At 39.4% G+C, this 25,062-nt stretch overlaps 2 protein-coding genes across 5 annotated transcripts in view; both read right to left on the bottom strand.

Moving 5' to 3' along the window:
• Positions 1–25,062, bottom strand: part of LOC122811895 (prostaglandin D2 receptor 2-like) — a 650,060-nt gene that overhangs the window by 132,817 nt on the left and 492,181 nt on the right. The gene's annotated exons all lie outside the window — the stretch shown is intronic.
• The window catches only part of PTGDR2 (prostaglandin D2 receptor 2), a 515,041-nt gene continuing 492,201 nt past the window's right edge, over positions 2,223–25,062 (bottom strand). For all 3 annotated transcript variants that reach the window (XM_044084046.1, XM_044084044.1, XM_044084045.1), the window contains one exon: positions 2,223–4,019. In XM_044084046.1, coding sequence (XP_043939981.1) covers positions 2,887–3,996 — 1,110 coding nt within the window. In that variant the 5' untranslated portion in view covers positions 3,997–4,019 and the 3' untranslated portion in view covers positions 2,223–2,886. The remainder of the gene's footprint in view (positions 4,020–25,062) is intronic.

Below are 25,062 nucleotides of genomic sequence, written 5' to 3'. Positions count from 1 at the left end.
TTTCTTTATACCCTTTTTTTTTACATATGGGTATGCCCTATAGTGCAAGAAGGAGTTGCAATAGGTGTCTTTCCTATATATCTTAGATATAAATTTATTATTAGAACTGTCAAGCAATATATTAACATCTAAATAGTCTATATTACCATGACCTATTTTATAAGTAAATTTTAAAAACTCTGCATTATTAGATAAATATTCAATAAATTTATCTTCTCCTTCAACCCAAAACAGCACATATCATCTAAAATGCATTTATAAAGTGACCAACAGTCTTTATAGTTGGAATTAAACACAAACTTCATCTCCCACCAAGAGAGCACTAAATTGGCAAAAGTAGGGGCACACATAGCACCCATTGCTACCCCTTTTAATTGCCTAAAAAATTCTCCTTCAAAATAAATAAAATTATACTTAAGAACATAATTTTATTTATTTTGAAGGATAATTTTTGTTTTTTTGTGTTTAATTCCAAATATAAAGACTGTTGGTGACTTTATAAATGCTTTTTAGATGATATTTGCCTGTTTTGGATTGAAGGAGATGACAACTTTATTGAATTTTTCGAATATTTATCTAATAGTACAGAGTTTTTAAAATTTACTTATAAAATAGGTCATGGTAATATAGACTATTTAGATGTTAATATATTGCTTGACAGTTCTAATAATAAATTTATATCTAAGATATATAGGAAATACACCTATTGCAACTCCTTCTTGCACTATAAGAATGCACAGCCATATTTAAAAAAAAGGGTATAGAGAAAGGACAGTATGTGAGGGCAAGTAGGATGACCTCAGAAGACTGTGATTTTTTTTGAAGGAATGTAATGTGTTAAAGGATACTTTTCTAGAAAGGGGATATCCTGACACACATAAAAGAAATGTCTGAGTTAGTTTGGGTACATACAAAAGATAGATTTGCCCCTATCCTAGGTAAAGAGGATTCGATGGAAAAGAATATTAGTTTGAATAATGATGTAAAAATACATTTTGATAACACATTTTATTAGATTATAGTGGTTATGCCAATATAATTAAAGATTTAATCAAGGAAGAATGGGATAGATTTGGGGGCTTTTCGGATTTGGATCTTGCCTTTGAAAAACCTTTAAAATTTATATTTAGGAAAGGAAAGTGCATTAATAATATTTTAGAAGGCAGTTGTATGAAAAAGGTGAACAGGAAAGTGGGTGCTTAGAAATGTTGCTCCTATCCACAATGCCCATATATTGCTAATCCTTCAGAAATTTTCATCCCTAGCAGAAATAAAACAATCATAGCTAAGGTTTACTCCAATTGTGAATCCAAATGGCAAGTATATATTGCAATTTGTAAAGAATGTGAAGGATTTTATGTAGGTAAAACTGAAAGATGCATTAAAAGAATTTATGAACACTGTTAAGAAATTAAGAAATCTAATAATAAGAATGCATTATTTAAGCACATTCAAACATATGAAAAAGCTGGCTTAGTCTTCTTTGTTTTAGAGGTTGTGCAGGTTGACAAGAGAGGTGGACCTTGGGAGACCAGGCTAGAATACAAAGAAGTATTCTGGCAACTTTTCTTAGAGGCAAACAGATGGCCAGGTATGAATGAAATGGTCTCCCTGGCCCCTGTCTTGAAATTGAGAGCTGCCAAGCTTTGATTTATTTAAAACCACTATTTTAGTTTTAAAAATGGATGTATTTTTAATTTTTATACAATTTTATACAGGTATTTATTGTTCTAAACACCCTAGAATGTTTTGGTATAAGGTTTTATAAGTATTTATTTCTTTATAAACATTTGTTATTAATATTTATATAAACATTTGTATAGATATTTATATATATTTTTATAAGCGTTTATATATTTAAAGTAGTTATATATATTTTTATACTTAGGAGTAGTATGTGGCTGTGAAATGGTTTTTAAATAGGACAATAGAATGTTTTTAATTGAAAGTAATTAAAGTATGCATTACATAGGTTGAAGTGTTTAATAGAAGTAATTAGATTTAATTAAACATAGTATATATTCAGATTCATTAGGTATGGTGTTTTATCTGACGAAGTTATTGATGAAAACATACTGGTTGTGCTCAGCATTAATATTCATTTGGTGCTTTCTGAATAAAGATGGATTGGGGTTATAGCTATGCGAGTGCTTTTTTCTTGGTTTTTGTAAAATAACTTTCTGGCAGAAACATAGAGTACAACATTTTTGTATACCATTTTGTATATTTGGTTTGGTGCTTTATTTCGCAATCACATTTACAATATCATACTCAGAGATATGTCTGGTTATAATTAATAGTAGTTTACAAAATACACTGTAAAATATTCAAAATATGTTGTTTTACTTTTTTAAGTTGACTTGTTACACTGGTACTGAAATATATTTCAATAGTAATAATGAGGTGACACTGCTGCCTTTCTCTCTGGAATTATAAAAGAGACGACAAAGCAGATGGCACCATGACTTGGTGGTCATTGAATGTCTGGCATGAAGTGCCCACAGGTGCATATCAGCATGCCTCATCCATACAGCATGTAAGGCATGGTGTGATACTTTCACATCCTACAACTTTTATATTAATTATTCCTTAAAAAAGGAACTGTGCCATGGGAATTGATGAATCGTGGTAGTCCTGAGAATGCCCTACTTTGTCCAGCAGTACTGGACTCCATCTGAGGCTAATGGAATGAGATGAGAAGAAGGTTGAAAACAAAAAATAAACAATAAGGGAACAATAAAAACAAACAGATGGAAAACTAGGTACAAATCAAATTCCATTGGCATCCGCATGACTCTGCAAATGGTATGTAGGTATCCAGTACAAAACATTTTGGATGGCAGTACATGCTGTTAGAAGTCACAGATTATATGAGTATCCTGAGCTCTAATTACTGGCCGATGGCTCACTCATGAGAATGTCCTTGCAATTTGCAAACTTGTAGCCTCGCATGGGGTTGTCACTGCTCAGAGATGATTTAGCTGTACTGCGTCTGGTTGCAAGTTCTGTATCCTCAACAAGAACATGTTCCAGAACAACTCTTATTGATGTTCTGAATTTTGCTATGAAGTCTGGGCACGAGAAGACATATAGGCAGGGATTGATGATGCTGTTGATGAAGGCCAAGCTGCTAACAAATGGCAGTGCTTTGCCAACAAGTGGTCCCAGGGACATCTTGTAGTGTGCATGGGCCTCCATGATGCTAAAAATATGGTATGGGAACCAGCAAAGGACAAAAGTGATAATGATAGCAACAACAAGCTTGAAGAATCGGCCAGGTGTTTTTCGATTGCGTGTACGGATTTTTTTTGTCACTGCTGTGTAGCAGACAGCAATAATAAAGACTGGCATGACAAATGCAATGATAAACTTGCTGATGGCCATTGAGTACTGCCTCATTCCACATAGCTCAAAGCTTTTGTTACCTGGGGAACTGTATAACATGAAATTGTAGTAACACATGATTCGGCCATCATAACGAGGAATGGTATCTCGAAAGAGAAAATAAGGTAAGGTATTAATGATGGCAAGCACCCACAAACCAGCACAAATGCGAGAAGCCTGCTGTTCATTCCGATTGTTCTGAGACCACACTGGATAGACAATCAAAACACATCTGTCGATGCTGATAGCACAGAGCAGAAAGCTGCTGACAAACATGTTGAGAAAGAAGATGGAGGAATGGACTCTACAGAAGAAAGTCCCCAGTTTCCAAGTCTGTCCAGTTGCCATGAAATAGGTAAAAAAGGGAAGGGAAAGTGTTGTCATGAAGTCAGAGACAGCCAGATTCAAAATCCAGGTGGTAATTACACTTTTCCTCATTCGAAAGCCAACAATCCAGATAATGAGGCCATTTTCCAATACCCCAAAGAAAGAGGCAATTCCATGGATGCAGACTGAAAGATAGTCGATAGCAGAATCAGAGGAATTTGCAGCTGAAAGTTTAACTTGTCTCATTGCTTCAATAATCGAGCAGTACAGTGTCACATTGTCCATTTTCCCTTATGTTATTCCAGTCCCTTAAAGAAAACAAAAAGGGATGGATAAATGCAAAATAAGCATTTAAGAACTATATATATGTAAAACAGTTCCTTTTCTGATGTGTTCTTATAAACAAGCAACATATATCGACTTCTTTTCAGCCCAAGAATAATAGCATTTATTGTTTATATTATTGGTAGAATTTCTGTAAAATCATGTTTTATGATTATGAAATATTGCAAAAAGAATTGAAATTATTTATATTTCAGATTTACAGCCTCTTTTGTTTGGAAATATTCTTGACAGCTGAGCACACATCTTAAATTATGTTGTCATTGAGATGCAGTGAAAGTTTTGTCATCAGTGATTGTCAGGGCTACTGTGCTGATGTCACAAACTGCAAATGACATTATCATTGATAACAGGAAAAATACAGCTCTGTATAACATCACTCCTTCCTCAGTACTGTCCTGCAGTTAACATGTTTCATACAAGCCCTGCAGAAATCTAATTGCTTTTTAAACTTTCCTTGGCTGTCTAGACTACAGTCTATTGGTATTCATCAATAAATTACTTTTTAAAACGTTTTTTTCCTGCTATACTTGCAAATCATGTCTGCCTCTTCTGTGACTTTTGCTGCAGAAATGCAAAAAGATTGTTGGTAGATAAGAGCAGATGGTTAGCATATTTATGTGTATGTCTGTGTTTATACTGGAGGGCACTGTCCAAAACATCCACGTGCAATCCACTCATTACTTTCGCAAACTGAGAAGTAAATATTGCCTTTTTCCAGCAGGTTTTGACTGCAAATGAAGTTTTAGTTAAAATCAGCATTTTGTCAACTTTTAGTGAATGACTGTTGACAAATATATATTCAGACTGGTTACTTCACCAACCTACTTTCCTCTAATTATGATCCAGCAATTTAAAACCTTTAAGATTATTTTAAAAAGATCAGAATACTGACTGCTGTGTCATGGCCTGCTTCTGCTATAGCATCTGCTTGTCCATTTTTAATTGGATTCAGTGAGGTCATGCATACCTCCCATCTGCTATGATTCACACATAGTACTATGATTTTTGCCCTCAGATTTAACCTTGGCCCTCCTGGATTTATGATGTTCCTCATAAAGTTAGGCCTGCTTATGGGTGCATACTTTATTAACTACATAAACCCATACAAAAATTAATTACCGCTAACTATATAGGATCTAATATATAAAGACTTCTATTGTGAAAAATAAGAAAGTTCACTTTTTTCTGACTCTGTGCAATGATTTTCAAAGGCAAGTGCTATGATTGTTAATGCTTGGAAGTTGAGGGGTATGGCTATGCTGTGTTATGCCTCAGGGCAAATCCTTTAGGTCATCCATTAAGATGCTGTAGGAGAGAGGTTGTTTGTTTTAAAAGTTATCTTCTAGGATTTATCACCAGCCACAGCAGTAAGGTAGTTCCTACAAGTACATATACGGCCTACTTTCCAAGAGTATATGTTTGCATGACAGGTATCAGCGTCTTTGTTTACTGCTTCCAAAGCTGGCAGTTTTGTGTTAATCCAGTACTATCACAACAACAGCAACAACAACATACAAAAGACATCAACAACCACATATGGAAGACTTCAAGATTATATAGACCTAGTTGAAGAAACCTACTGTGCATTATAAATACTTTATGTGGCCCTGCCACTGAAACATTGGGCTACTTCTACTTTGCTATTAACATCACATTTTATTTGTGCATCACTTACTTAGGGACTCTATTTCTTTGCTCTCAATGCATTACTTTTTCCTGTTGAAAACACAGGACATCTCTGCCACTGTCACCAACTTTCACATCATCTCTCTTTCTGCTGGCCACATCTCATTTTGTCACTGACATCTCAAGACAGAATATTTTATTTTATTAAGGAGATGACCAAATGTATCGTGTTTTTATTCCTCTATATGGGTGCTACTTGGTTCAACTTTATCTTCTTAATGAATGATTGCAGGAATTATAAAAGACTGAAGATAGCATACCAAAAGACATATTGTAGAGAACCATACATCATAAAGCACAACCTGAAAACTCTGATAATCAGTATAGGGTAGTATGTGTTATTGCAGTGTGAGCACCCCCTACCTTCACTACCCAACCCCCATTACTATTATATTCTCAGCCTGAAGTCATATGCTTGTGGAGCTAAAAGAAATAATTTGTTTTGAAGTAAAATAAGGCATCCCTTTTTTCCAGAGACTGTGCAGTCTATGTATATATGTATGTATGTATGTATGTATGTATGTATGTATGTGTATTGGAGCTACAGTTCAGAACACTCTCAATCAATCCCCTCATATTATAATTAACCCTTAGACTGGCCTAACTTACAGAAAAAGTAAAAAGTGAGAATATTAAATTATTTTATTTATTTAACACTTGACTGGGAAAGTCAGACTTGGACAGAGCCAATTTTCAGAAGAGGCCTGGGTAGAAACTGTCCAGACGCATGTCTTTGGAATGTGGGAAGAAACCGGAGTACCCAGAGGAAACCCACCCAAACACTGGGAGGACATGCAGACTCCACACAGAAGGCACCCCAGCTGAGAATCAAACTGGAGAACCTCTTGCTGTAAGGTGACAATGTTCACTGCCCAACTGTGCATTAGTATAGGCTTGGGTGTATACTTACTAAATGTGAAGGGAAGGGGGAACTGTTCACCCTACAAAAATAGTCAATGTAACGTAGTGTATATTGTTACATTTCCACTAGTAGGAAAGAGGTTTGTCTTGTGAATTTGGTACAATGTGTTTTTGCCATACTATCTTTAGCCTTTTATGTTTCACATGGTTATGCATCAGGAAGACAAAGCAGATTCAGTCTTCTATTGCCAATAGTCTCACTAATGTTTGTGTCTACACCTGCACTAGCAAGGTCACAGTAGGCTTTGCCATTTGATTCTCTTGTGGGTCTTACACTGGAGCATGTGGATCTACATGCTCAGCTGAACTCTTTAGGGGGCAGCAAACATGCCACACCATTGTATATTAACTTTCAAAGAGAAAACAGCATATGCCAACCACTTTGCTGTTCCAGTGCCTTTGTCTATATTATTGTCCCTTCTATGCAGAGGAAACTGTAACTGTTTGTATACCAGAAGGCCCTCCATTCTTCAACCTCAGCCAGTGGGCGGAGCCTAAGAAAACGGGGGTTGAGGTGGATTGTAGAGAAAAAGAAGTATACAAAAAAAGGTGAGCAAACATACACTTCTTATTCCTGTATAATACTTATGCTGTGAAAGTTAGGCAATCTTGTCCCTGCAAATGTAATAAGAAATGGAAATCAAAGTCTAAATCAACTGTACTTGAAGTATTTGATATTGCAAAATATCAAAATCAATCCAGAAACCGAGAACAGTCACACTGGTGGGAAAAGACTTCAGAGTCGAGTGCTGCTCAAAACATAAATTTATTACGTAAAAAACTCATGAAACAACAATGGAGGTTAAGTGCTTTCATCCTCTGGTAACTGGACTTCATCGGAACAGTTACCCATAAGTCAAGAAGCCTTTTTATACGTCATACTAAATTAATTGATTACATAATATTCAAATTAGTAAAATTTCCTTAGAGTGCCAGCATAAACAGCTACTATGTTATAAAACCTACTAGTAAAAACATGTAACAGTTACAAAGAAATAATTTACAACAATGTGCAGTGCACTTAAAAGATTACTGCAGCTAAAATTAAAAACATTTTTTCAGTTTTTTTTATATAATACTCTTAACTAAATTTTTTTTACCCTATGTGACACATATCAAATGTGTACCCTATGGCATCAATGCATGATTACCCCAAATAATATCCAGCTTTGAGTTTTAGTATGCTGGAAATTGAAACATTTTCATTTAAACTTGGTGGCTGGGTGGCATTGGTCCTAAGTTGCCATTTAAGTTCTAAAATGTCATCACTTGTCCCCCCCCCCACTCACCTAAGTTAACTTCCTCAATAATGCAAACCTTGAACTGGTGCATAGGGTTGAATTTAATGTGCCTATATAGGGCGTTGTTTTCATCTTTCTTCTTGATGTCGTATATGTGTTGATATATCCTTTGCCTGCATTTGTATTTAGTTTTCCCCTATGTAGAATGCTGTGCGAAGTGTGCATAACCCTAGATAAACAACGCCCTTGGTGGAACATGTAAACGTGCCACTAGGTTTTATGTACCCAAAGCCATGTATATTAAAGAAGAACCTTCCATGACATACTTGCACTGATTACAGTTTCCGCACTTGACCATTCTTCCCTTATTTTCACATCCTCCCATTCTTTCCAGTATCAGTTTAAAACTAGGAACGTTTTTGTATATCACTACTAGTCTTTCTCCCACTGCACTAAGGTGGTCCGGTTTGACTTCAAAGATAGTCCAATTTCTTTCTAAAATCTCCCTTAAGCCATCAAATCTATTAGTGTAAGTCAACACCATTCCATTGTTGAATTGTTTGCCACTTGTTCCCTCTACGGTGCCAGCCCATTCTATCACTGGGGGTGGTGAATGTAGCATTAGACCTTCCTAATAGTGGAATAAAATGCCCTGAAGACCTCTTCCTACAGACTTCAAAGATTTTTTTCAAAAACAATTCTGGGTATCCTCTCCGTGCAAACATACCTTTAAGTGTTTCTAATTCCACCTGGAAGTCATCATCTCCTAACACCATTCTTGCTAGTCTCACACACTGCCCCTTTACAATTGACTTTTTTTGGTGTAGTGGATGCATACTCTCAAAGTGTAACAGAGAGTTGGAATAGCTAGTTTTCCTGTATATAGTTGAATCAAATCCTCTCTTTACATAATTTTTGGCAAGTGATATATCTAAAAAATGCACAGTGTCCCCCTGAATATCCATGGTGAATTTCAAGAAATCTGTGGTAGTATCCAAATAGTTAAAAAACATATCCAATTTGTCTACAATGTCAATCCAGGGAAAAAAACATGTCATCTAAAATACGCCCATAGAATGTCCAGCAGTCCTTGAATTCTGAGTTAAGCACATAGTTCCATTCCCAATAGGAAAGGGCTGTGTTTGCAAACATGGAGGCACATGCTTCCCCCATTGCTACTCCTGTCTTCTACTGAAAGTACTGGCCCTCAAACATTAAGAAGTTGTTTTCTAAGACTACTTCAATGAGTTCCCTGAGTGTATCCAGCTTTCTTTGACCCAGTGTAGTGTTGCGCCTTAGGTAGTCATAAAACCAGTCTGTACCTATTCTATGTGGAATAACAGAGAAGAGATCCTGCACATTGATAGTAACAAATATAATCTCTTCCCTAAACAAATCATTGGTTATTCTGCTGAGGAAATCCCAAGAGTCTCTTAACAGGACAGGGTTTGTTTTTAACACAGTTTTTTTTATAAAGATCAATGTATTTTGCAATACACAAAGTTTTTGATGACTTAGTGTCAACTATAGGCTGCAATGGAGGATCTACAACATTTTATGAATCTTTGGGATCCCGAATATCGTGGGGATCTTGGGGTTACATATGTTAAGGAAACTGTGTTCTTCCACAGATATTTGACTATTCAAAAGTATGTCCTCAAGAATGAGAACTATTTTATGATAGGCTATATTTATTTCATTGATGAAAGCTTCCTCATAGCTGAATATTTTGTTTACATATTCATTCTTGTCCATTGCCACCACCCCACCACTCTTGTCTGGCTTCTTAACATGCATGCTTTTGTTGTTCATTATTTCGTGTTAAAGTGTTGCTTCCATATCACTCAAATTGTGTTGACCTCTTGCATGCTTAGGTTCATAGGTTCATAGGTAGGTACTAGGCTATCGGCCCAAGGGCCTACGTAAGCCTAGCCAACAAGGTTTCCTGGCTTACGCCACCCAAGAAAGTTATTTTCCTGTGCCACTGTAGAGCAGAGACACAGAAGTGATCCCCGGGGTGTATTTCCTATTTCCCATCAACTCATCAAGATTTTTCTTGAAGAGTGCTAATGAAGAACTTTGCTTGACATAGATGGGTAGCCTGTTCCAGAGTATGGGAAGTCTCTGGGATAGGAATCTATCCCTCCAGCATGTCCTGTTTATTGTGGTGACAAGGTTTAGGTCCCTAGAGCATGTAGCTCGGAGGGATTGGGATTTCTTTAGGTGTAGCATGTCCAACAGCTCTGGGTTTGACACAGCTTTATATATTAGGCAGAGATCACCTCGGAGGAGGTGATATGCTACGGAGTAAAGCTGGAGTTTTTTGAGACGGTCAGTATAGGGCATTTGTTTGAGTCCAGTAATCCTCTTTGTGAGGTAGTTCTGTGGCCTTTCCAGCTGCTGCAGATGTCTTGTGAGGTACATTCCAAAAGGGGCGTTGTACTCTATAATGGGTCTAATGAGTGTCGAGTAGAGGGGAACGATGACCTCTTTTTTCCTGGATGAGAACCCTTTTATGATGAGGTGTGCCACGTAGAAGGACTTCCTGACTACTGTGGCGATGTGACTATCAAAGGAGAGACTACTGTCCACCTGGGTCCCAAGGTCTCTTATCACGCATTTGGTGTTAAGTAGATTGCTGCCTATGTGGTAGTTCATGGGTACAGAGTTTTTACCAAAGGGGATGACACTGCACTTTTTGGCATTGAGCTTGAGGCCATGGCTCTGACACCAAGTATCTGTCTCAGAGAGGCCCTTCTGTAGGATGTTCACATCATTTGGGGACTTGACTATGGCTCCTAGTTTGCAGTCATCTGTTTAGTTGTTTTTAAATAATTTATAAAGTTAAGTTCACACAACTTTTCAAAGAGTAAAACTGTAGGATGAAGGGGGGTTAAAACTACTAGGTCTCTTAATGGCTTTGGCAGAAAAGGAATTAAGTTCAACATGTCTGTTGTCATTGAAGTACAACCTAAAGTAAATTTTTCTAGTTTATAACTTTAGCTGAATCAGGGCTTCTTCAGTTTTTTTATACTTGTTGTGGGTACAAAGGTAAATCCGTTTTCAAATAAATTTGCCCAGTTAATACCAGTGTTTAACATGCTATAGTTGTACACCTTAAAATCTCTTTGTGCAATGTGTATAATGGTATACTTGTTTATTTCCAATTCCTGTAACTGCAGTTGTCTTTCCCCCTCCATACTGTTCTGCCTCTCTGTCCCCTTCTCCCCCCCTCCGTTGTAAGAGGTATTGGGCCCCCAATAACTCAGGGGTGTCTGATGGTGTTGTGCCCGTTCTTTTATAAGCCCCTGTGAACATCTCAGCGGGGGGTTCCTTAAAGGGAATTCAGGTTGAATTTCATTTACTTCAGGTTCAGTAATTTCTTTTAGCAAGTTTGCCCCCTCCCCCATTTACATGGTCTACATTGGAAGCGGTATTTTATTTCCAGAGCTTGGTGTGGGGATGGATAGGCTACACCTTTGTCATACTCAGCTCTATCTCTTTCAAGTTTTTCAATTTTCTTATTTTTCATCAATAAAATATCACTTTCAGTACTTTTAAGCATATCATTGTATTCCTTTAACTTACTTTCAAATAATAAATCATTGTGCATACTTTCATTTAGTCTATTAATAACAATGTTAAATTCACACATTTGTCTATCATAATCTTTAACAAGTAGTTCAAGTAACTCACATCCATGCCTGTTAATTTCAACTGTTCCTGGTGCAGTGTAGAGTCCCTTTTTAGTCCAGTGGGATATTTCCATACCCGTAATCCCTTTGGTATATGTTCCACATGCATGTATTCTCTGAGGTAACTTGTTTCAAGCTGAAGCTTCTTGAATTTATACACATAGTCCCCAAATGATTTAAACTACTGGTGAAAGTTCCCTAGCTCACTGTGCCTTTGTGATGGTTCCACTGTCCAGGATGCATCATTAGCAAGCCAGTTTGTAAAGTCAACACTGCTCCTAGCTTCAGTTGAAGCTCTAATTGTGCCCACATTAAGGCTAGGCTGTCTTGTGTCTGTTAAACTGCAGTTTGAGTTTGTAGGACCCTCCTCTGGTATTCATTGGCCAGGTGTAATTCCTGTAGCTCCTAAACTGTCACCCGATTGGCTAAACAGTACGCCAGTTAAATGAGGTTCATTCAGATCTGGTCTCCGTGTTTGCAAGCCAGCCAAAAGGTTTTGTGTAAGCTGATTCACCAAGGCTGTTAAGTTCCCAATGCTTGCTGGAAATGAATCATGCAGCTGCTGCATTCTGTTAAGAGCAGTTAATTTTAGTAGAGAATTATATAAAAAACTGAATTTTTTTTTAAATTTTAACTACAGTAATCCTTCAAGTGCACTGTGCATTGTTGTAAATTATTTCTTTGTAACTATTACATGTTTTTATTAGTAGGTTTTACAACATAGTATATGTTTATGCTGGCACTCTGAGGAAATTTTACTAATTTGAATATTATGTTGTTGTTGTTTGTCTTTCAGCTTTTTCCCGCTAAGGGGTCGCCACAGCGGAACTCCAGTCTGCTAATGATTGGCAGTAGATTTTTTACGAAACGTCGAGGTACCAGCTCGAAGCCCAACCTTCAACGAAGGCATGCCCATTTATGCACGCGTGTCTTTCGAACACTACCCAACCGCAGGGAGGACATGCAGACTCCACACAGAAGGCACTCCCAAGCCAAGTCGAGAATCGAATGGGAGAACCTCTTGCTGTGAGGTAACAACGCTACCATTGTACCACCGCGGCTGTCAATTTGAATATTATGTAATCAATTAATTTAGTATGATGTATAAAAAGGCTTTCTGACTTATGGGTAATTGTTCTGATAAAGTCCAGTTACCAGATATTGCAAAACAGATAAAATAACTGGAAGTTGGATCTTTAGAAAAGGGAAGGACAAATTTCATAGAACTAAATGGAATTTTGGGAAGAATCATGCTCAGGAGGAGGATAAATGAGGTTTATGAGAAGGCAGGAATTAAGCAACTTACGTAATGTTGGAGTGAATGACAGTTGTTATAAGAAAAAAAGAAAACATAGTATGTAATAATGTATAGAAATGAAAAAATATTACTATGGTTTGTTTTCATTTCTATTAATGTATGTGCGCCTATGTCTTAAATGATAATTTAGTAAATGTGTTTAAAAAATGCATGAATGGATGGAAAGCTAGGTTGCAAGATTTTGAGCTATCTGCGAGATTTACTTAAGACTGCTGGGATTATTTTTAGATAAACAAAGAAACTATGCTTAATTAGCTTTTGTTTTCAGGAAATTCTTTATCCAGGTCTGCTCAACATTATTTATTAGAAAATGTACAGAACTCACACACAATATCCTGTTGGATAACAGACATTCTCCAACAGGATATTAATGTAGGAAGAGAAACAGGTATCAAGTCTGTGACTTCATGGCAACATATTAAACTGCCGTGAAGCACAGAATGAGAACATTTATTTTTATTTATGTTCTCTTTGTTGAGAAGGTCAGTCCCACTGGGCCAGTGTTTTCTTTTCAGATGAGACCAAAGGTGCTGCTCATACTAACTAGGGATAAATTTGGACAGGACACCAGGAAACATCCCCTATATCATTACATTTCCTGTATCTAGAGCAGAGGCTCTTGACAGGCAAGGCAAAATGGTGACAGAGTGTGGGATGGTGACAGTGAGTGATGTGGAGATGATAAAACAATTAGATTTGGTTAAAGAAGGTGTTGCAGAAAAAAGCAAGAGTTGGTTGGAGAATTCCTGTGACAATAGAGAAGAAAAAGCAGGCATTGAGGTTATGCAGCAAATCAGATAACGGAGATCAATCCAGGCAGATTAGAAATGGACAAACTATTTATGTTATTAGAAAATGAGGATCCAGGAAAGGAAATGGCAATGTTGCAGGGAGTTGTGACAGAAAGATTATTTCAAGAAATTGATGAGGATATTATATTTGAAGTTATACAAAAAAAAAAAAAGATTTAGCTTGCAGTCAGCAAGTGAAAGAAAAACATATGCAGAGACAGCAGACACAGAAGTAAGAAGCCAAGGAACTGCAAAACAGATGGCAAAATGTTTGCCACATGTAATAGTGAGAATATCACCAAAAAGATACTGTAATCAATAGATATTTTATTTGGGACAAAATTATCATACCAATAGGCTTTAAAAATTTAGATGTGCAGCTTTTTATACATCTGAGTAAGGAAACATTTTGTGATCCCCTTTGAGACTGTTGGACTATTGCAGAAAATTTTTGAACTGCTTGAAAGTAAAAGATACATTTATCTCTGAATATTTCAGGAAAAAGGATGTTCGGTGTTAAAAATAATAAACAATTTAAAGCAGAGAAAATTTCAGAAAGTGACATGAATAGTTTTTTAAAGAAACTGAGTGAGAAAGTAAAAGGTGTTTAAAGAAAGTTGACATGAATATATGGGATAGTGGTTAGCAATGTGAAATCTGCTTGAAAAGTAAAAAAAAAGGTGAAATTAAGTATTTGCAAAGTATTATGTTTATTTCTGGTTATAGGGTGCTGAAATGCTGGGGTCAACCAAAAGCATTTTTTTGTGGTGATATGTCACATTCAATAAATTAATTTGACTATTTCTGATACTCTTTAAAAGCCATAGGGCAGGATTCATGAAGCCTCCGTGTAAGAGTTACAAGTCTTACACGGAGGCTGCAGTTAAACTGTGTGACGTCACCATGCCATGCATATTCATGAGGGCATGCTGACTCACACCCAAGGCTAACACGGTCCATGTAAGAAAGTAGGGGGCGTGTCCGCAGGGCGAGTCCTGCAATCAGACACGCCCCCAGAAGAGGAACAGTCCCGAAAGTAAACCCACACGAGAGAGTCCATATAAATGTCAACAAACACAACACAACACATGGCCCCACAGACTATAAACATAAAGTGTAAAAATGAACATGTTATATACTTTTTTATAAGTTTTAAAGATGTTTGCCCGTAATTGCGCTCGTTTGCTCGGGCGTGCCCGTTGCTTAGCCACAGTTAGCAGTCAGTGGAAAAGCATATAAGATCTAAATATGCAAAGTAAGCCAAGAAGCAATAGAGTAGCGGTAGAGACGTCGGCTGAAGAGGAGGCAGTCACGGTTCGAGCCCCCCCAACATCAATTTTTATTTCTAGTGAAATAAGCACGAAACAATTCCCTGACATATATGTACATATATAAAATTATATTTTATGTAAAATGTAATGAAATGGGCCATGTATTTTGAAGAAATGCGAGATAAAAAAAAAAAAATGTCAGAAGTGCCTATAGCTGAGCTACGCTCTAACAAGCTGAGTATATCTGCCCGTAGGTGAGCAGTGGTTTAACAGGTGTAAAATGAGTGCCCAGGGTTGAGCAGTGTTGTAACATGCTGAAACTGTGTGCCCGTAGCTGAGCTGAGCGTAATATGCGTGCTGACAGCCAAATGATGCGTAAACCAGCGTAATCTGTTTGCGCGGAGCTGTGCACCACGCCAACAAGCTAACCGGCGGGCAACATTGAGCAAGCTGTATCAAAACTGCCTTTACACAGACACACCTCCTAGCTTGTGTAGACAGTCATAAAAAAAAAAAAACAGTGGCCAGGCTCGAACTCAGGATACCATACACCATAGTCAAAGTACTGAACCACTAAGCCATGACAGTTGCTCTGAAAAATGCAGTATTAGCATATATATAGGAATGAATGGAAAGAGAAGCATGACAAAGCAGGTTTTGTGAAGCTGATACATTTCCAAAATGGCCAATCACAGATAAGTGCAGGAAAAATGGCATATATAAGCCCCATAGGCGGGATTACACAGCATAACTGATTGTGGAATCGATTTGCAGTCAGGATGGCAGGTGTAGGAGAGGGTAGTTGCTTCCGAGCACAGAGGTGGGGCATTGAGGAGTCCAAATATATGGTTTGGCTCCTCGTCCATGATTATGAGGCCCAACTCATGTAGGGCCAGGTCCTGTGGGGAGCATACAAGGCTGAGGCATGGGACCGGTTGGCACATGATCTCACCAGTGCCACAGGAATACCAAGGGCTGTTGAACAGGTCCATCACCACCATGCGGACCTGAAGAGATGGAAGCAAGACCAACTGAACAGTTGGATCCAGGAGGCCCGGCAAATGCCCAACGCCCCACTACTGAGTAAGTTACATGTAATTATTTATGTAAGAAATTAACCTAGCTGATATTATGGAGATGTGTATTCCAATATTACTTCATTCATATTACAGCTGCTGGTATTCGTTCCATGAATCATCGAGCCTATGCCGATAGGCTTGTGCAGTTGCGCCACCAGGCAGGTTAGTAATTCTCTCTCTGTAACTGTTAAAAAATATACGACAACTACAAACAAGTAACCAAAATGGAAAACTAACGAAAATATGAAAAGGTTACAGGAGCCTTGAAACCAAGAGTCTAAACACAAAATAAACTTGAACGCAATAAAGTTCATAAAGCATCAAAAAGCATCAAAAATATATATTATATAAGTATGGCATGTACTCATATATACTTATATGATATATATTTTGATGCTTTATGAACTTTATTGATGGTTTTATGTGTTATTGTTTATTGTTAAATATGTCACAATTCATATTTTATACATGGTTGACTGTTTGACTGTATTTTAATATAGCGCCATTCAGGAAGTGATGTCATTTGACACACTTCCTCTTGATTATTTAAAATTTTTTGGCGCTAAATGTCTTTTACTCTTCTGAAGAAGTTACTGTTTTTACAGCAATGAAAACGCTTTGGTTTTGGCATTAAATTGCGTTCAAGTTTATTTTGAGTTGAGACTGTTGGTTTCAGGGCTCCTGTAACCTTTTCATATTTTTGTTAAAAAATATATGTATGACAGCTTGCAAAAGAGTGCAGTGTAGTCACTTATTAATAAAAAGTTCAAGTAACAATGTAAGAGAGATTCTGCTAGTACTGTGTAATTACATAAGTGTGATGCAGCCTGTAATCCAAAAATAAAAATGAAACAAGTCTGAAATAAAGATGTTCCACCTGAGTACAACACATGTGTGAAATATATCCCCGTTTAAAATCTGAAACATGACACAAGTGAGACTGTTGGAAAGGATTGTTGTAACCATGTAAAACATGTCAATAAAGCCTAGAATGAAGTACCATCCTGAATTGTAAAAATAAAACAAGTGAGAGTGTGAGAAAGAGGTATGAATCCACCAAGAAAGTTGTAATAATTCCTGAATAAAGTATACTGCAGTCAGTACAGAATGAAATGAATGTGACAGGCACAAGCAAAGAGTGAAATGTGTGCAATAAAGTACTGAAGCTGGAATGTCCGTCCCACAATTTGGATATGTTGCTGTACCTTTGCAATATGCAGATAGTATGATTGTATGAAATACCAAACATCCACAGTTGTCTAGAGCCATATAAAGCAAATGTAGCAGGATGCTGTAGCTAAACAGAGCCAGATATGAATGTGTATGAATAAAAATGCAATGTATATTAATGTAGCAGTAACATTCCCATCACCAACATGCCTACGTTTACACATAGGAAACTGTAGTCAGACCTGTAGGGTGTATATATCCGCAGCTAGTAGAAATGTACAGCATATGTAAAGGTATTTGAAGTTGTTAATGAAATATTTCTTCACCCTACCCTATAACCACAAATAATCCATTCCACATGAAATGGGTATGTTTATTCACAATTCATTCCCCTGGACATTTGTCCTGTTGGTTCATACATATTTGCATGTACGTTGATGCATGTGCCCTGTTCATGCATCCAAACCTGATGGCCTGTTGCCATCAATCAAACCTGCATGCTGTTGGATGGTGTACTGTTGTTTAAATTATGCATGTGTTATGCTTGCTGTTCAGTGTCTTGAATTTATGGGTGTTTGGTTAATGGGAATACTAATGCATGCTGTTACAACTAATTGTGAATGGCATTGTTTGTTAATAACCCAAACTGTAATAAAATAATGCAAAACATAGGACGACAGGGAAGGCGGGTTCCAGCGGACCCACCTCAGCTGGCGAGTGCACCTGGCACTAGTGCCCAGGCCGGACCCTCCTCAGGTGGCCCTGTGCCACCTTTGGGTGGAAGCGCTGCAGGGGATGGGGCTCACCCCCTCTGCAAGCGTGGCTGGAGGAGACTGTCCACTCACCCTCCGTAGTGTCCGGACTGTGGTGCGTAGGGAGATCAGGCATTCTGTGCTTGAGCCCCTATGCCAGCTTGAGGCACGGGTGGCACAACTCATGGGTGTGCCTACTGCCCATCCTACACAGCCCCCAGCACAGCCCCATCCTGGGCAGTGAAGGCACAGTGGCAACTGTCCATGGGTGGGGATCTCAGTTCCACTGTTGCCATCTGTGGGCTCATGGGCTCGAGATATCCAAACATCTGTCCCCGTCAATTGTTCCCCCCCCACATCTGTCATACACCACCCCTGTATGCGTCTTGTTTGTCTTGTCTGTTAACCTCCCCTACCTACCTCCCCAACTATACCTACTTCCTGTACCTGACATTCCACTCTCACCTGAAAAAAAAAAAAAAAAAAAAAAAAAAAGGGGCATTCTGTTCCCACAAAAAAATTACGCCCCATACATAGCTGCCCATTTCGCAGACATGTCTGCTGGACATGTAAACTGGCAATTACAATTGGCTGTACAACAAATATTGTTGTCCTCACCCCTCTCTCAGGGGTGGAAGGTTTCAAATTTCACACCAAATTACACACATATGCACAGCTGTTGCTGATAAAGAAATGGGCAGCTATGGGCCTATCCTACATCCTTCCTGCAAATCCCGAGCTTGTTTTCCTACTGTCCTACCCTCTTTGTGCCCCCTTTTTCACCACTTTCCTATCTCCCCATTTTCTTTTCTTTCAAAGAAATTAGCACTGGTGTGTGCAAGAGTAAGCACTTTTAAGCAGTTGTAAGCAGGTGTGCGCTTGTGTGCGCTTAGCTAAGCGTGTGTACACGAAGCTAAGTTACAGTGCGCATGCGTGAGCTCCGTGCAAACCAGCGCTAACCCGCTTACAACTGCTTAAAAGTGCCTTAGTCACTCTGAATGATAAGGCCTGTAGTCTGCTCAGAAGCAAAATAAAATCTCACTGTCAGTCCCGAACCCAGGACCTTGGAAACAGTAGTCTGCATGACTTACTACTAAGCCATGACTGCTATACAAGAACATTGTGCTGAAAGAAATATATCATGAAATAGTAGGAATGAATGCAAAGGGAAAATAGGAAGTCTAGTACACAAAGCATGTCATGTATATTTACTGTCAAATCTAGTGGATTTGTAAAATATTAGTGTGTGAAGAGAAACAGCCATGCTAGTTGGTAGCTAGTAGGTAATAATGTCATGGTAGCACCTTGCAAGCCACACACATACTCAGAGCAGGATAAACACTGCCATAGTTTAATAGTTAAGAGCCCAGACATAGCAACTGTGACTGAGTTACAGGGATGTCCCTGATTTGAAAACAAATGTTAACTGTGCCCCACTGACTCCCTGTGAAATGTACTAACAGTAGGCAAAAAGGTGTTACAACACATGCTATGGTAACTATGAATTACTGAAAGTATGCACCACTTGCACGTCACAAATGGTGTAGTAATACATATGCTCAAAATAACCCACAGTCACAACTGCAGAATATCAGAAAATTTCATGGGTGTATCCCACTGATATGTACCATTCCATGAGGCTGATAAAAGATGCACCTGAGAGTATCTGAGGCCTGCTCAGCAGCATAATCAAATACCCTTCTATGTGTCAAGGCCCACACCATGGCCAGACAACACTGCATGCAGTACCACCCTACCACAACAAACACATAGGGAATTGCTGCTCAAACAGATATAGCAAGCATTGCAAGCTGTGAATGTAAATGGAAAATAGGAAAGCCATAGCAACACATTGCAGTAAAGACACATAGCAGGCATACAAGGAGTGAATGTAAAGGGCAAATATTGAAGCCATAGCAACCAATTGCAAGAGCCACTGCTATATACCAGTTACACCACAAGTCCCACAGGAAAGCACACACACCCATATACACAGTATTACTAGTCTTAGGTGTCAGTTTACATACACACTGAGAAGAGGAAACTGGAGGAAGGAATACTCAGGTTACAGTACAACATGCATTGCAGTGTCTACAACACAGCCTGAAATATGAGAGACATACCAACCGTTACACTCACAGAACAGTGTCCACAGCATACCAGCATGGTCCCCACCCTGATAATCTGAAATGGCTACGACTACCTAACAAACCTTTTTATAGCACTGTCCTGAAATCACAGTGAGAACTGCAATCATTACACAACAGGCTGCATGCAATTAGTAAATGCTGGCTAACAAGTGGTGCAGAGGCCATCACATGGACATGTGCAGATACCTACAAAAGCATCCTGTACTCCCAGTCCTCACATGCAATACTTTCATTGCACCCCTGGAGGTAGAGACAGAGAGAGAGAGAGAGAGAGAGAGAAAGAGAAAAGAAAAGAAAAGAAAGAAAATATATAACAACAAAACAAATAAGTTGTCATCACAACCTGACACTGCCAAGGCAAACTGAAGCTGGCAAGAGAAGCAGCAGCAGGCCAACTATCAGAAAGCTGACGCAAACAGCTGTAACAAACACAGGTAATGTAAAGTAATAATATAATAGTCTACATACTGTGAACCCTCCATATGTGTTATTGGTCTGTATCTATGTATATGAAGATGTGCATAGGGCAGGGGACATACTGCAACTGTCACTGAAGGCTGTACATACATATGTATGTGAAGGTAACTATGTGCACATATCAATGTAGGTTGTACTGCAATGTACAATGTAGGTTGTACAGTAATGGATGTTCATCAGTACGTTAGTGTGTGTATACATATGTGCAAATAAAAAGGTTTATATATATCTATCTATCATATGTATACGTATGTATATCGATATATATATATATATATATATATATATATATATATATATATATATATATATATAATATGCATATATGTATACATAGATAGAGAGGGATGTAGAAATACATAGACATATATAGATAGATAGAATATGTACATACATATATATGTAATACACACATACATATATAGATATATGTAGATACATATACATATAGAGACAGATCTGACTGTCTACAGATATGTCTGTATATGACTATCTCTCTCTCTGTCCCACCCCCTCTCTCTCACTCCCTCTGTCTCTCTCTCTCTCACTCTCTCTCCCCTCTCTCTCCATATCTATATCTATATATTTTATATATATATAGATATATATATATAGCTATATATATATATATATATATATATATATATATATATATATATATATATATATATATATATATACATACACATATATAAATAAATATATATATATATATATATATATATATATATATATATATATATATATACACATATATAAATGTATATATATATATATATATATATATATACTGAGTGAGGCACATGTGTGCGGATGTATTGCAACAGGTGCCTGGTGACAAAGGCATGGAGTGAACACCAGTGTGGATACTGGAGTACCATACCCCATTCCAAAACACTTACACCAGTAACCACCACATATGTGCTTGCCTGGCCACCACTGCATGTGTCAGGGGGGAACAGGGGCAACAAGTGTACAATAGGCTCCCCATTGATATTCACAGTGGCACACTAGTCCTGTAATACCTGTACATGGTATGTGCCAGCAGACATGGTGGGTCAGCTGTGGACATGTAGGTCACTGTACCCCTCTACACCCCACAATGTCTTACATGGTATGTACCTCCCATGACAGCTACAGATATGGAGAAGGACACAGTCATACATAAGAAACTGTGACAATGCACTCAAACACATTACCTATGCAGAGTGACTGACAAGACCACAGAGCGCACCCATACTACCTACATAGAGGTTACCACTGCTGGATATACATAGTTAAGTCACACCCATGACAGTTGTCCCACAACCATGGTAACACCTCACAACATCCACAACCCAAATGACCTATGTCTGTCGTCCTTGTCACCGCAGTAAAGAGCACATGGTGGCGGTACAGATTCCTACCCACAGATAAGACATACCCTGGAGTAAACCACACAGCATTAAGAAGCAAGTCTCCCCATGAGTAGATGTCAGACATACCCCTGCTGAATGTTATGCAGATAGGTAATATGCCATATGAGTCACCCTGTGTAACTTTTTGACAGGAGCAGGTACGATCACATCACATGTGTCACAAGGGGCAGGGTAGCATAGCAGTATGCTGCTGTAGGCCCAGGGCCAATAGCATACTACCTACCTAAGACACAATGCACACCCACGAACCCATTACAAACCAACTATGTGAGGTGGAATGAGTGTGCCAGTGAATGGGTGCATGTTATGTAATGGTGTGATTGCTCACCATGACTGTCTGTCTTTCATGGTAGTGTGTGTCCTTGGTGTGAGGCGAGAGGCAGATGTGTGAGGTATTGCAATCCAAACATACTACATTGCCATATGTTGTGCTCTGTTACCCTGTATGTGACTGCGGTGTAGGTAGGGTTATGGCAAGTAAGAATAGTGTGCATTACCAGTGAAATATATAACGTGCATTGCATGCAGTGCATGGGTTGATAATGTTCCCCATACAGTACCTTGATACAAACCCCCAGTGTGAGGTTGTGCATTGGACCTGAACCAGTGTGCTGACTGCTGGAGTATACTAGTCTGTCGTATGGAGTGTGCCAGGTACTGTTGCACAGTTGTCGGCTGAGCACTGATATCTGGTCATTTACATGTGTATCCCCCAATAGACAGACAGATGCTGTATATGGGAGTTAAGTTACATCACTACAGTTGAGTATCATGTGTATTGTGTGTGCCATATTTTGCTGACATATATTGCTGACATATTTTTCTTTTCCTTTTCAGGGCTATGGTTCACCAGCGAAACCCTACCTACTCTGCTGCGGAGGATGAGGAGATACACCAGAGCCTGGTGCAGGATTTTGCAATACTCTTTTCCCGCACCAGCCAGAACCAGCAGGAGAGGGCTGCACTGTGGCAAGACCTGGTCCATCGGGTACATGACATAGACACGCATAACCGGACATATGAGCAGGTACGCCATCACTGCAGTGATTTAATTAGAAATGTCCATCAGCGTGCGTTGGATATCCACAGGCAACAGCTTGCTACAGGTGGTGGGGCAGCTATACATCCCCCCTCACCAGACTGGAGGGACTACTCCTAAGTGTTGTGGCTCCAGCCCAACAGCAACAACAGCAGCAGCATACATGCATAATGGTGGAGGCTGGAGCCACCCAGCAGTGGACTCGGAGCGTGCAGGTAACATGCCATATGTATAGTTGACTGTTCTGTACACTGGTAGTTTATGCATGTGTGAGGTGTGTCCTCGGTTTGTAGCTGTTATCTTGGTAATTATTGTGCAAGATTGATATTCTCAATATCAACAGTAGACCTGTGGAAGCCAACTGTTGTACTACTTAACTGTATCATACTCACAGTATCAATGGCACAGTTGTGCCCACTGACAATAAATGTCTCATTTCTGCAGGTCCCTCTGGTGTAACAGCAAGGCAGCCTATCCATGCTGGTGAGTGTGTAATAACAATACCTTCAATACTCTTGATACTGATAGTAATAATAGGCTGAAGCAGTAGTGCTATGTGTTTGATTGCAGGTGTGTTTGTGTCTGTGTGTTGATATCTCATATAGTGAGGAGAGTGCATGTGTGCATGTGTGCACCTGTGTGCATGTGTGCACCTGTGTGCATGTGTGCATGTGTGCATGCGCACCTGTGTGCATGTGTGCATGTGTGCATTGTTGCACCTGTGTGCATGTGGGCATGTGTGCACCTGTGTGCATGTGTGCATGTGTGCATGTGTGCACCTTTGTGCATGTGTGCATGTGTGCATGTGTGTACCTGTGTGCATGTGTGCATGTGTGCACGTGTGCATGTGCACCTGTGTGCATGTGTGCATGTGGGCATGTGTGCACCTGTGTGCATGTGTGCATGTGTGCACCTGTGTGCATGTGTGCATGTGTGCATGTGTGCCTGTGTGTATCAGTGGAGACATTGTGTACACGTTGTAAACTGTGTTTCCTGTCATACTCCCACAGGTTCTGGTGCTGCTCTGGTGTTGTGCAGCAGGGAACCTGAATCAGCTGCCGTGGTTAGTGATAATGATGATACCTGTGTAATGGCACAGGGAGGTGTGCCAGGGTCCGTCGTTGGTCAGCCAATTGACAGTACACAGCTGTCGACCCCCATCAATGCGCATAGTCATCCTGCCAATGCATCCTTTGTCACCAATGTCCCTAGGTGATGGACAGGATACAGTGGGCATTGACCAGGGTAATGTGGTATTGGTGGCACATGCATCCCCACACAGCAGCCATGGCCAAGGTCCTGACATGGTACCACACAGGCAGATGTCCAGGGGTTCTTGTGGGAGCATCCGTGGGTGTACTGCCCTTGTCAGACGTGCCCACAGAGGTCTTTCAACCTCAGCTATGTTTTGGGCTGTAATGCAGGCACAGTCATGTATGGAACGGTACACCAAACAGAGTCTGAGGGAGCTGAGAGCATGTTGCACAGCTATGAATGACAGTATGCGTGATGTTGCGGCTGCCATCCGTAATTTCACTGAGGTCATTGACAGACATTGGGGGGACACATTAGATCTGTTCCACAACTACATGTCCATGAGCCAGGGCAATGGTGGACGGTTGAGGCGTCGACGTGGGTGTATGCCAGCAACAGCAGTAGCTGGCAGTCGTCGCAGATGACAACAGGCCCGCGGCCGCTCCCATAGTGCCAGCAGCAGCCCCAGCAATGCTGGGTCTGTGCTGTCATCAGACCACTCCAGGAGACCATGTGCACATGGCTCTGGACGGTCCCAACAGGGACCTGTCTCCAGTCACCAACCACCTGCTTCTGATGACAGTACCCAGTCTTGCTTAATACCTGATACGGTCCTTGGCACCCCTGCCAGGCACAGGTACCGTGTCCATGGCCAGAGACAGTGATCTGTATGACCTGGTAGGTACAGTCTGTGTCTGTTCACAAACACCTGTATATGGCAGCCATGAGGTGGAATTGTGTGCA

Source organism: Protopterus annectens, chromosome 9.part0 (assembly GCF_019279795.1).
Source record: "Protopterus annectens isolate FY-2018-M chromosome 9.part0, PAN1.0, whole genome shotgun sequence".
Taxonomy (NCBI): domain Eukaryota; kingdom Metazoa; phylum Chordata; order Ceratodontiformes; family Protopteridae; genus Protopterus; species Protopterus annectens.
Note: the sequence above shows the minus strand (reverse complement) of the source record. Positions and strands in the feature narration are given on the sequence as shown.